Raw genomic sequence first — 13,767 nt, 5'->3', positions numbered from 1 at the left:
TTGATAAATAAAGAAATTAAAATAGTCATTGTATTGTTTTCCTCCCCCCTCCCCCACTCCCAGTCAAGACCAAATAAAGTTGTGAGAACATTAACCATTTACCTCATAAAAGTGGATTTGGCCTTCAGGAGCCTTAAAAGAGGCCCGAAGAGTTTCTCCTAATAAAGTGTGGGACGGCTGCCGGGAGGGCAAGTTTACTCAAGGACCAGTAGAACAAGTTTATTTAAATGAATCCTGGACCTCGGGTCTGAAGTAAGAAGGGATGAGAAGTCAAGGAGCACTTCTATACCGGGAAGAGGTTAAAGTAAATGGCTCCTAAAGTCCCTGAAGCCCCCATTCCTGACTGGAATGATGCGCAATGACGCTGGCTGTGGGTGAAACTGAGAGGCCAAGTAAACCTGGGAAAGTGACCCAGGGAGCCAGGCTCCGACCAGACAGCCTTAATGGCTTTCGTCTGATACATACCCCATAAGGGTAAACATTTCCAAGTGAACTGACTGTTGGCTGGTTAAAACCTTCTGTTCTGCTTCATCTTGGGGACACATGACCAATACTTGGTTTCCACCTCCCTGTGCAAGTCTTACAGCTATCGTCCACTCCATAATCTCAGTAATTCTGTTTTCCAAAATCGCTCATTCTGGCTGATGAGGCTTAAGCTTTCTTAATTTTAGTCCTATGTGGAGAACCCTTGCTGCTCTAAAATTACAGTCCGATCACCTTGATTGGATTTGGGGTATCACTCAAGTGTTAATCAAATATTAAAAGGGAATCTGATTGTTTTTGCTACAGATTATTGGTCTCACTAATCAATTTGGTTCTTTAAATTTTTATGCTCAGAAGGGAATTTTCAACCCAATTTGAAGAGTGCCTTGTCCACCACTACTTGTAAATCCTGGCTGGCCTCTCACAATCTTCCACCATGTTCTGGGAACACTCCTATTACAATATGTATGTACTAGCAAGTGAAAATGAGTTAAAAATAGCCTGGGGGTGCTTGGGTGGCTCAGCCAGTAAGCATCTGCCTTCAGCTCAGGTCATGATCTCAGGGTCTTGGGATCCAGTCCTGCATTGGGCTCCTTGCTCAGCAGGGAGTCTGCTTCTCCCTCTTCCTCTGCCTGCAGCTCCTCCTGCTTGTGCTCTCTCTCTGTCAAGTAAGTAAATAAAATCTCTAAAAAATAATAAAAATAGCCTGAAAGAAGCTTAATTCAAATGGTTTCTTATAATCAAAATGTAATACTATGAATTGTGCAAATTAATACAAATTACTTTGATTAGCTTTAGTTTTAGAGCACCTGTATGAACCCCCATCAGTCCTCTCGAATTATCTCTGAAATAAGGGGGAGGTGGGAGGAAAGAAAAAGAATGAATGAGTGGATTGCTCCAAGCAGATGTCATCAGAGCTCCGGAGGAGATGCAGTGTGGATGTGTGATGTGAAGGTAGAAACCCAGGGGTGCTGCTGGGGGCTGTGCCATGATTAGAACACAGGAGGCATCATGCTGCTGCCTAATGAGAGGGTCTTCCTGTCAACAGAAGTCAATTTTTTAACACATTTCTTTTTTTTTTTTTTAGAATAACAAAAAATATTTTACTAAAACATAAGATTTACAGAAGTTTCCAGACAAGCCATACAAAATGGTCACAAGCTTTTTCTTGAAGGAAGGATTCTACACTTGACAGCAAAGTCATAATGTTATTAGTGAGGGCTGTGATGTTTGTTTAATGTTCCCATTTTGGTTCAAACAATCAAGCTTGTCCGTCTACAGTGTCTAAATAAAGTTAGACTTGGCTAGAGAGCATATTCTAAAGAACTGGTTAGCTGCTTTTAACCAATGCAATTAGATCACCATAAAAAGGGGGAAAGGAGCCCATAAAATTAAAACTACCTCTCCCCCTCAAAAAAGTAATAAAGAAAAACACCCACACCCCTGCAGCTAACCCTGACAACTACCTTCATTCACAGTGCTTAACCATGATGGGGGAAATGAATAAAAGCAGAGAAGGGCCGCTGCTTTTAAACATTTCACAACAATCCAGATGGTACTTCTAGCCTCTGCTCATGCTTTACAACAGTGAATCAGGACAAGACATAGATTTGCTAATGTGCATTTAATCACCAAAGGACTGAAGATATCTGGGCTTTTATTCTGTAATGTTTCTAAGACTGTGTCCATTAAATGCAAACAAAAAAGGAAGAAGTCTTGGCAGAACAGGATAAGTGATGCACACTTGATGATCAGATCGATTTTAAATATTATTCATGGCACATAGCCTAGTCCATGCTCTAGCTGTTTCTATGGCTTGGGCCTCATTGGTCTTCCACTGCTCTGCTACATCGTTTGCTAACGGATCATCCGGATTGGGAGCACTTAACAAAGCCTGGATCGATAGCAGAACTGTGCGGATCTGCAGTGCTGGGGACCACTTATCTATGAAGGCAACAGGCCCAGAATGATCAAGCATGAAACAAAAGCCCCAGAACTACTGCATTGCATTCCCACAGACCTTTGTGGTCTTTATATAAGGCAATGTTCAGATTCTCAATATAAAACGCTTAAGAGAAAAAGGAGAAATCTTAATAGCATATATTAATAAAGGTAACACTTACCTTTCAAAATATCTAAACATATTCTTCCCAACTTGTCTACATTAGGATGATAAATTTTGGTCATGAAACATACTTTAGGGGCTGCCATCGGGTATTCTTCTGGTAGGAATAGTTCAAGCTTAAAAGTCCCTCCCTCAAAGGGGGAATCCTGAGGGCCAGCAATGACCACATGAAAATAACGGGCGTTGCTCTCATCTGGTTCTGCTTTAATGCCAGGAACTGGTTCTGCCAGCAAACGCTGGGTTTCCTTGATAATCCTGCGGGGCAGCCTGGCCATCCTGTCAGATCCCGAGTTCGGCCTCTGGTCTCGACTCTGTCTCCACTCGCCTCACGCACAAGTCTTTTAACACATTTCTTATTGAGAAAGCAATCTATGCACACGATAAAAAAAAATAGTTATGTCAAAGAAAATACAATTAAAGATCCATCCTCTTAGAGGGTGTGTACATTTATTGCTTGGAATTACCAACTGTCCTTCAAAGAAGTTGCACCCATTTACATTCCCACCAAATATATGGACACTGATACCTATGTACTTACATTTTTGCAAACACTGTGTCTTTAAACTTTGGGCCTCTTATAGAGCAAAAGTGGTAACTTGTTTTATTTTAAATTTATTTTAATACTCCCTTTGTGAGATAATCTCAACTTTCTGTGGATTATTGGTTCTTGCCTTTTTCTTTCATACCTTTTATTCATTTTTCTATTGGCTTTTGGTCTTTTTCTAAGTGGTTCGTAATAATCCTTCATATATTGTTATTAGCCCTTTGTCTGTCACAAGGGTGGCAAGGCATGGCTGTGGTAGCCTGAATAGAAGGTTATTTCAGGAATGAGGTGAGAATATGGGGACTTGAATTAGATGGGCAGTGGGGATGAACAGAAGGTCCAGGAGGTAGCATTAACAGAAGTTGGGTATTAATTAGATATGAGAGTTAAAGAAGACTTAAAGAAGAGAGTTAAAGAAGTCAAGAATGGGGGTGCCTGGGTGGCTCAGTGGGTTAGAAGCCTCTGCCTTCAGCTTGGGTCATGATCCCAGGGTCCTGGGATCGAGCCCCGCATCGGGCTCTCTGCTCAGTGCGGAGCCTGCTTCCCTTCCTCTCTCTCTGCCTGCCTCTCTGCCTACTTGTGATCTCTATCTGTCAAATAAATAAATAAAATCTTAAAAAAAAAAAAAAGAAGGCAAGAATGACTCCAAGGTTCCAGCTTGGACAACTTGGTATATATAGTTATGCTATTTCCCTAGACTGGTAAGAGAATAGGAGAAGGCACACGGCTGGGGAAGGAAGGAAGGAAGGAATAGAAAATGATGAATTAGATTTTGCACAGGTTGAATCTGAGTTTCCTAAAGACATCCAAATGGAGATACCTTGTGAGCAAGGTGGGCAGAGGGTTTCTGGAAGAGCTCTGGGCTGGAAGTGCAGATCGGGTAATAGTGCAGAGATAGCCTTCCTTTGTGTAGACAAGATGGTCTATGAAAAATATATCAAGTGAGGAAAAAATGTTGAGTTGAGAGGGTCCATCATAAAGAAAGATAGCTCTTTTGAAAAACTTGGGTTTGCCTATTTCTTCTGCTTCCTCATGGCATCATTAACAGAAAGTGTACACAGTTATAAATAAGGTATAATGGGCTGGGCTCATGTATGAGATTCGTTTATACAATGTGTAGACAATTCAGATGGGGAATGATACTGTGGATTCTATGGAGAGATCAAAACTGAGACAGAAGCTCCATGCACATAAGGAACCAAGTAGTACAGGAGGAGAACAAGCTATGTGAGTACAGGAGAATGGAACAGGAAATGCAGCCCGCTGGGCAGCACTGGAATGCACAGGTCTTATCTCACCTGCTGTGGTCAGATATGAAACATGCAGGAGCTGGACAATAATTAGGGCCCGTAAAAAGAATGTATTGTCAGGAAAATAAGAGACAAGATTGTTAATGAATAAGAATATAATATTTAACCAGGAAGTTTGTATAAAATTGTCAAAAGGATGAAACATGTTTGAAAGGAACTTTTTGCCTTCAAGAGAAAAGGGACTTTATCCTTCTAGTTCCTAGCCTAGTTTTAAATTATACACGTTAGCAGAATTTGTTATTTTCCAGGGAGCAGGGATAACTCAAAACAAAATGTCTGCTCCAAAATTCTTCAACCAGACTCCACACTATAGCTGGTTGCCAGTAATATTTATATTCTCACATGCTCTTTGTCTTTCATAAATGCCAGTCATCCTTGTTCTCATGTTTCAACTTCTTTCTAATCGACCCCTATCAAAACAATGTTCTTGTGATTGATACCCTATTGTAAGACAATATAATTTATGTTTAAAACCAGCCTTCCTGGGTTTAAATCCTAGCCTGCCTGACCAGGCCCTTTATACTTCTGGAAGTTATTTAACCTTTTTGCATCTTGTTACTCCTTAAAGAGGCACAATAATAGTACTTAACTCATTCTTTTTCTTTTCTTTGAGGATTCAATGAGCATATAATTCAATGAATATACACTTTTTTTGAATAGTCTCTGGCACAAAGAGAGTGCTGTGTAAGTGTCAGGTATCATTATTATTACCAATTATCTTCACCTATTAGATATCCTTATAATTCTTGCAATGACCCTGTGAAAAAACGGTTTGCTAGATAAGGAACATACATTTCAAAAAATTTCAGGAACTTGTCTAAAGGCCATACAACTAACAAGGAACAGGGTCGAGGATTCAAACCTGGGTTCTTCTCATACCCATTCTACCTTGCTGCAATATTTCCATTTATTTTAAAAACCATCACATCAGTATGAATCATTAATTCCTAATTAGTATTCTCTATTACTTAATTACTAAGCACATAAAGGTAATTCATAAGTTCCTTCATTTAGTTCTAACAATTGTCTGCACATCTTTTCACTTTGTTTAAGTAGATATGTGAGTGCAGTTCAGGCCAGGCCTCTGAAGTTCCTGGAAACATGATCCCCAGTCCAACTTGGTCTCCCCAGGGATGATACATCCAGGAGACATGCCAGCCATCGTGATCCCCCATGACCTCCAGCACACATCACAAAGTTTTGGCCTGGTGAAAAATTCCTTCAGAATGCAGATATCAATCTCCTGCTTCTGGTGACATTCTACACAGAGGTTTTAGAAGCAAATATACATCTTATCTCCACTGAAATTATTTTATCACCTGAATCCACTGATTCAAAAAAATTGAATTGTGTGCCAATTAAAATGCCTGATTCTTAGACAGTTTTCTGGGTTGACTTTTCTCTTACATGCTTTTTCCTCCTCTCTCCCATAACCTAATCTTGATTCCTACAAGGCCCAGGACAGATATCCTCCTCCAACCCCTACCATTTCCGAAAGAACAGAGGGAGAGAATCTGTACAAAGAGCATAGAGAGAGGAGAGATTTGAAGGTGAGATGTGGGAGAAATAAAGAGTTGATTTCAATCAACTGGGCAAGTTAGAGAATTTCAAGAGTCAGTCTCACTTTCTTTGACTTTCCAAGATTTCCGTAGCCTTTGTCCAGTAATGCCCAGAGAAGGATTTTACAAATATAATGATCCCAACCATAACCAGTTTTAGGAAGATGTCCCTGACTCAGGTCCTCCTTTATATCAGCAAAATGCCCATGTAATATCATCACCAAAAAGGAAAAAGTGGCTTAGAGGAAACCTGCTCTGCCCTGAACTCTCCAACAGACTGTCACTGAAGTACCACATCAATGAAACATACACAATGTAGACAGCCCAACAGGTTTTTAATCATCCTTTTTTTTTTTTTTTTTTTTTTTGCAGTTAGGATTTTTAAATTCTACTCAGAGCATTTAACATGTGAGAGGCATAAGATCAAATGAAAGTAAATCTTAAAGGCAGAGGTGCCCGGGGTGCTCAGATGGTTGAGCATCTGCCTTCAGCTCAGATCATGATCACCAGATCCTGGGATCAAGTCCTGCATTGGGCTCCCTGCTCAGCAGGGAGTCTGCTTCTCCCTCTCCCTCTGCTTCTCCCCACCCCTGCTTGTGCACTTTCTCTCTCTCTCTCTCTCTCTCTCAAATGAATAAAATCTTAAGAAAGAAAGAAAGAAAGAAAATCTTATACGTAAAACAGAATTAGAGATAAAGAAACAAGATTTTGACATTTAGGCCTAAGAGAGACAAATAGGGGAGTTCTGTAGTTTCAGTCAACATCCAACACGCTGGGCCTGTTATCCCCTTGATTTTTCTCTGTTTAGGATAGGTGCCTGGAACAGAAAACAGTATCATCCACAAGAGAAAAGCAGGAGCTCCATAGGCTAAAGGAAAAGCAGTTTGGTCCATAGGCAGACATTATTCAAATTTCTTAATAGTAGTCATACACACAGGGATACTTACTCTCCATAAAAAAGAAAAAAAATGGTGAGCCTGGTGGTAGGTATTAAGGAGGGCACATATTGCATGGAGCACTGGGTGTGGTGCATAAACAATGACTCTTGGAACACTGAAAAAATAAAATGAAATTTTAAAAAAAAAGAAAAAAATGTAGTAAGCTGGGGTTTTGTACTAGAGGCAAACCCTGCATTCAGCTACAATGCATCTCTGAAAGTCTCAGAGGAAAGAACAGTTGAGAAAAAGGAATTTTCTCTGTTCTCTGTTCCCTCTGAGAGCAGTAGCATTCAAATAACCCCAGTTCACCATAAAAGTTCTCTTCATTTGTGAGGCAAAATTTTGATTTACTCATTCATCAGTTCAACAATATTGTTTAGAGAACACTTAGAGAAGCAAAAAGAGAAAGGGGAAGTTGATGGGGGTATTTCCTACCAACTTCTAGAGAGGGGAGAACAGAAGCAAAATAGGCCTTAGGGCCTTGAAACCGCAAGACTGTGTCTATTAAGTTTGTGGGACTGAGACCCAGGTAAGAAGAGCTGATGTCACCAGTCAGCAAATCCAAGCAGGTTTCAGTATTCTCTGGAGGGAACCACTCCCAGGTAGGATCTGCTTATTAGCTTGTGAGTCCACAGAGGAAGAAAGGAGGAGGGAGCTCCTGATGTGACCTGGGGAATGGAATAAAGAGGTCACATATTTCCATATCAAGGCTCCATTATCTTGCACCTCTGGAGCCATGATGATAAGACTCGGGAATTAAGAGCTAACAACACCTATTCCAAATGCCTACTATGTTTCAGGGGCCAGAAAAGAGAGATGGTTCCTGCTTGTGAGGGATTTGTGACAAGATGAATAATAACAAATCTCAGCAATGTTGAAAGTTTACAAATATGATGTATTTGAGGTGCTGTGGAGAGTGTATTTCTCCAGGGCACTCACATTGCACTCCTCCAAGAGGGTCAGTCCCAGTAGAGTCTATGTAAATGAAGTACCCTTGATTTGTAATATGCACAATGTGAGCTTCTGTATATGGTTGTCTTACTGATCTTTTTCCAGCTTCCACACCATCACCCACAAGAATCGAGTGGGACTCCCAGATTTCCACATGCTCCAGATAAGTCTGTTCAACCCTGGCCTCCACTCCTTCATCTTAGAGAGTGAAGAGGGGACCTCAGAACTCTGCCTGTTCCTGACAACACCCTCACCTTCTTTCCCTCCACAACATCCACTGCTTTGCCACCAGGGTCTGTCTTGAGACAACCATATCTAATCTCATCCTATCTTTTTCCCTATTCATGTTTAACACAATGAGAAGACCAAGATCCCCAGTATATCCTCACTCTAAGCCCCACATGGCTCTTACCCTCCTTTTTCTGACCCTATTTCTAACCCATTCCCAAGTTCTGAACCTCTTCAACCGTGCCCTTTGGAACTTGCTATTAATCATCAGCAAAGCCCTTCTATTCTCAACTTTTGTTAACATTTCCTTCATCTTCCTGCTCTAACTGAAATCCCGCCCTCCTCTAAGGACACTTCTTCCCTCAAGCCCTTTCAACCGGTGCTGGTTTTCTTTCTAACATCCTTCATACACATGACGGAAGTGAATTCCTTCTCATTATGGCTTCCAGATCATTCTCTCTCCCTTCTCTCTGCGCACTTCTAGCTTAAAATCTCATCTCATTAGATTTTTCTATTCACTACCCTTCCATGTTACAGTCTTCTGCTGCTCCCCACCACCATTTAGCTGCTGGCCCTGCCAAGCTATCCAACATTACTTCTGTCATAATTCTTAGTATCACTATCTCATGTATGATCGACCCACGTATGATTGACCTTCTTTGGACTTGGACCTTCTTTCCTCCAAGCACCCTGTTTTCCATTTTACCTTAGTCACCCTCTCCATGGTTAGAGCTTAAATTTTGTCATTAGCAATAACCATAACCTTTCTATTATCTCGATTTCAACTACTGAAACTCTTTAGCCATTATCTTCTACCCCTCCTGCTCACTCTCTCTAGTACCTGACTCTAAAAGTGCTTTGGCTGTAATTAGGACTTGGAACCCAATGATCCTATCACTTTCTCACTGTCTTTTCCCCTGCCTCACTTCCCTTAAACTTTCTCACCCAGTTTAGATCCCCTAACTGAGCATATCATCACTTGCTAGCACGTATCTGTCTTCCTTTGTCATACCTGCATGTCAAGACCCCAACACCTGGATAACCCTACTCTCCTCCCATTCTGTGCTCACACACAAGCAACTGAGTGTGGCTGGAGAAAAACACACAGCCACACTAAGTATTCTCACTTTACTAAATTTACTAACATAAACCTCAAATGTACCTTCTGTGCTGCCCAGGAAACCCATTATGTTTCTTTTCAGTTATTCTCCTCTCCTAGATGACTATTTCATCCTTTCTCCTCACATGTCCAATACCATCATTCTTAGCTTCATATTCAGCTGATAATTTGTCTCCTGTTTCACTAAGAATATTAGAAGCAAGTAGAAGAGAGTTGCTACAAGCTCCCACGACCACACTATTCACTTTTCTCATCAGTGCCCATGTACTCTGCATTACCCCTTTTATATAATCTTGGCAAAACCTGTGCATAGGCCCCATCCCTCTGCCTACTGAGAGACATTCCTGAGTAATTCTTCCCCCTTTCCTACATCAACTTTACCCTCTCCATTTGTTCATTATCAACATACAAACATGCTGTTATTCCTCTCATCTAATAAAAGAAAAAGTGAGGGGCGCCTAGGTGGCTTAGTTGTTAAACATCTGCCTTCAGCTCAGGTTATGACCCCAGGAACCTAGGATTGAGCCCCCCATCAGCCTCCCTGCTCAGCGGGAAGGCTGCTTCTCCTTCTCCCACTCTCCCTGTTTGTGTGCCCTCTCTCACTGTATCTCTCTCTCTGTCAAATAAATAAATAACTAAAATCTTTAAAAAAAGAAAAAAGAAAAAGTGAAAATATATAACGCTCTTGGTTAACACACGTTTCTCTGCTGCTCCCCTCTGAAGCAAAGTATCCTCTGTGCTACCTCTCCAGTGATCTGTTCTTAGCCCTCCAAAGCTACCATGTTCCTTCTCTCAAATGATCTATTCTTAGTCCTCCTCTTATTGACTTGTGTGCAGCTTTTGACACAAGTGATCACTCCTTCCTCCCTGAAACATTTCCTTCATTTGGTTTCCAGGTCATAACACATTCCTAGTTTCCCTTCTATTTTACTATCCTTTCCTTCTCATTTTCCTTTTCTGGTTTCTCTTCATCTGCCTGGTCTACACATGTTGCGGGGGGGCGGTCCCAGGGTTCAGTCCCTAGAACTCTACTCTTTTACATCTATGACTGCTCTCTTATAAGCCCATCTAATCTTAAAATTTGAAATACCATCTATATGTTAACAATTCTCAATTGTGTGTTTCAAGCCTGGACTTCCCTCTTAAACTCCAATTTCATATCCAACCTTCAACTTAACATGGCCCCTCAATTGTCTGAAATGGGCATCTCTAACTTAACACATCCCAAACCAAATTCCAGACTTCCTGATCAGAATAAATAGTGACTCCATTCTCCCAGTTGCTCCAGACAAAAGCCTTAGTCATCATTAACTTCTCTATTTCCCCATACACCCATCATCTAATGTTAGTAAATCCTACCTGCTCTGCCTTCAAAAATATGTGCATAACCCACTCTCTTCTCACCAATCTCCACTACTACCATCTTGGACAAGTCATCATCTTTTCTTACCTGGATTATTGTAACAACCTCCCAACTGGTCGCACTCCTCTCACCGTTGTCTCTCTTGGGTGCTCTCTCAAAAGTGGCCATAGATATACTTTTAAAATATAAGTCAGGTCATTTTACTCCTCTGTTGAAAACTTTCTAATAGTTTCCCATCTCTTCTCATAGTATGACCAAAAGTCAAAACCCTTACAGTGGCCTTCAAACACCATGCATTCCAGCCTCCTGCTATCTCTCTGATAGGATCTCTTAACACTCCCCTCATACCCCTCATATTCTCTCCATTCCAACCAGTAGCCTCCTTGCTATTCCTCAAATCCACCAGCTTTTGCCTATCCCAAGGCCTGGCTTCCTTACCTCCTACAAATCCTTGTTAAAATTTAGCCTCTCAGTAAGGCTTTCTTTGGACAGCCCATGTAGAATCACAACCCTCCTTCCCTCCCCACTCCACTCTCCTTTTTCCAATCTGCCTTCCCTGCTTTATTTTTCTCTATATGACTCTTCACCATCTGATTTACTACATATTTACTTTATATTGAAATATAATATACACACAGAAAAGTGCATGCAAGTGTCCACCTCAAATGATTTCCACAAACTGAATACAACTATGTAACCAGCATCCAGACCAAGAAACAGAATATTTCCAACCCCTCCAGATACTCCCTGTGCTCTCTCCTAGCCACAATTCCCTCTCACACTCCAAGGGTATGCATCATTCTAACTTCCTTTTTTTAAAAGATTTTATTTATTTATTTATTTGACAGACAGAGATCACAAGTAGGAAGAGAGACAGGCAGAGAGAGAGAGAGGAGGAAGCAGGCTCCCCGCTGAGCAGAGAGCCCGACGCGGGGCTCGATCCCGGAACCCTGGGATCATGACCTGAGCTAAAGGCAGAGGCTAAACCAACTGAGCCACCCAGGTGCCCCGCATTATTTTAACTTCTAACAGCCCAGACTATTTCTGCCTGTTTTTGTATTTCACATAAGCGGACTCCTACAGCAGCATACCACATATTTTAATGATCTATTTATTTACTGCCTATTTCACCTCACTACCAACAGGTAAGGTCCATGAGGGAAGGGATTTGTTTTGTTTATTGCTGTTTACCCAATGCTTAAAAAAGTAGGAGGCACAGAGTTGCAGTCTGGCAAATATTTGATGAATGAATGAAATACAGAACAGATGGAAATGAGACTAGGAGATTTAAAAGCCAAATCCTGAAGGATGACTTGAAGTCCATGAGGCAGTCCAAAAAAGAAAGCGGCCTAAGCATAGGCAGAGTCTGCAGTGACTTGGCAGAATGAAAAACGAAACACAGTCTAAAAACCATGAAAAGTCAGTCAGCTGAAAGCACTGGCAATAGCCATGTGTTGAAAACCAGTGAGTTATGAGGGTGGAAAAACAGGCAGATGCCAGATCTCAAAGGGCTTCATACAAATAAGTCCATGAATGGAGTTAGAAAGGAAGAAAAGTAAAATCTAGGGGCCTTCTAGGCATTTCCAGGACACTATGCATTTTTAGGCATTGAAATTTAGGGGGACACAAAACAGGGATTTCTTTGAAGTCAGCTTATTAATAACCCTTTGTAGTGTCTCAGGAAAGAGTCTATGCCCGCCCCCCACTGTAATGGTTAAAGACCTCTATTTCTGGAAATAGTCAGAAAGGCTTAATAGTCTGGGGAATAAGTAACCCCCACTTTTTTCCCATTTAAGGGAAAGGACAACTCAAAATAGGACATTTGTATCCATGAGTCTATCTAATTATCCTTGTTTTACTGGAATGGAGCAAGGAGCCAGAAGCTCTGCTCTCCTAACCTGCTGTCCATGACTTTGAGGAGATGGCACTCCATCTCGAGTGATGGGAAGGATAGGCCAGTGATGCTTTGAGTGTCTTCACCATCCCTGGGGGCTGATGCCCTACATCAGGGGTTCCTGAACCTGAGAGTAGGTCAGAATCACCTGGAAGCCTCATTAAAACACAAATTTCTAGTTAGGCCTACCCCCAGAGTTTTTGATTCAGTGGGTCTTGGAGGGGAGCCTGAAAATCTGCATTTCCAACAAGCTCCCAGGTGGTGCCAATGTTGCTGGTGTGCGGCGTGGCTTGAGAATCATCAACGTACTCAATGCTCTCCTCCCGAACCAGGTGAGGAGGCCCTCTGCTCGTTCCTGCTGCACCCAATTTCTCTCCATCATAATTCCCTTCTCCTGCAGTGGGCACTCATTTAATCTGTGTCTTCCCCACTAACCTACCCACAGCCCAAAGGGCAAGAGCTACTTCAGTCTTGTTTATCTTTGTGGTGTAGTGCCAATGTCTGGCACCAACTTAGCATTCTACTAATATTTGTTGGATTAATAGATGGCTCCAATTGGCTTCCCAAAGACACAGAACTATGGGAGAGGAAGGGGCCTTCAAGGAACTTGATTCCAACTCCCTCTCTTCTACAGATAAGCCCAGAAAGCATGAATGAGTGGTAGTTTTTTAGTTTCTTCTTTCTATTCTTGCAGTGAGGTTTGAATGTTTCAACCCCACCATCCCTGAGCTTCAGCTTTCCCATCTATTAGATGCAGGTTTACCAGATAAAATACAGGACACTGATAAATTTGAATTTTAGATCAATAACAAATAATATTTTGACCTATGTAGCAATATTTGTTGTTTATCTAAAATTCACATATAACAGGGCATCCTCTATTTTTATTTACTAAATCTGACAAACCTTTTTATATGTGGATAATAATGTGACTAAATCTCATTTGGTTCCCACAATGATTAAAAAAGCAAATATATGTAAAATCCTAGAACAGCAACCAAAATCAAGTAAAAGCTCTATTTAAGTATTCGCTATCATGTTTATTGTATCCATACAAAACACACACACACACACACACACACACACACCACACGAACTGGCTAGAGATTCAATGCCTTTTTTTCGTTAACCTACTCCAGTTTTGAAAAAATTTTTAATGATATTTTAAAATCTTGATATTTTACTTTATGGCTATGCCATTTTATTATCTCTTCCATAAATATCATGAACAAGTCAGTATCTATTTTATAAA

At 41.1% G+C, this 13,767-nt stretch overlaps 2 protein-coding genes across 2 annotated transcripts in view; one reads left to right on the top strand and one right to left on the bottom strand.

Annotated features, from left to right (window-relative positions):
* FSTL1 (follistatin like 1) overlaps window positions 1–13,767 on the top strand; it is a 75,633-nt gene that overhangs the window by 52,796 nt on the left and 9,070 nt on the right. The gene's annotated exons all lie outside the window — the stretch shown is intronic.
* Window positions 2,008–2,916, bottom strand: LOC116864605 (ubiquitin-conjugating enzyme E2 N-like). The gene is made up of 2 exons (XM_032852331.1): window positions 2,607–2,916; window positions 2,008–2,427 (listed from the first exon to the last, which is right to left on the bottom strand). Exons 1-2 carry the CDS (start codon window positions 2,881–2,883, stop codon window positions 2,246–2,248), a joined length of 459 nt encoding a protein of 152 aa, XP_032708222.1. The 5' UTR covers window positions 2,884–2,916; the 3' UTR covers window positions 2,008–2,245.

The sequence above is a fragment of the Lontra canadensis genome, unplaced genomic scaffold (assembly GCF_010015895.1).
Source record: "Lontra canadensis isolate GAN:19392208 unplaced genomic scaffold, GSC_riverotter_1.0 scaffold6, whole genome shotgun sequence".
NCBI lineage: Eukaryota > Metazoa > Chordata > Mammalia > Carnivora > Mustelidae > Lontra > Lontra canadensis.
The sequence above is the reverse complement of the archived record's forward strand: the minus strand, read 5'-3'. Positions and strand labels throughout refer to the sequence as shown.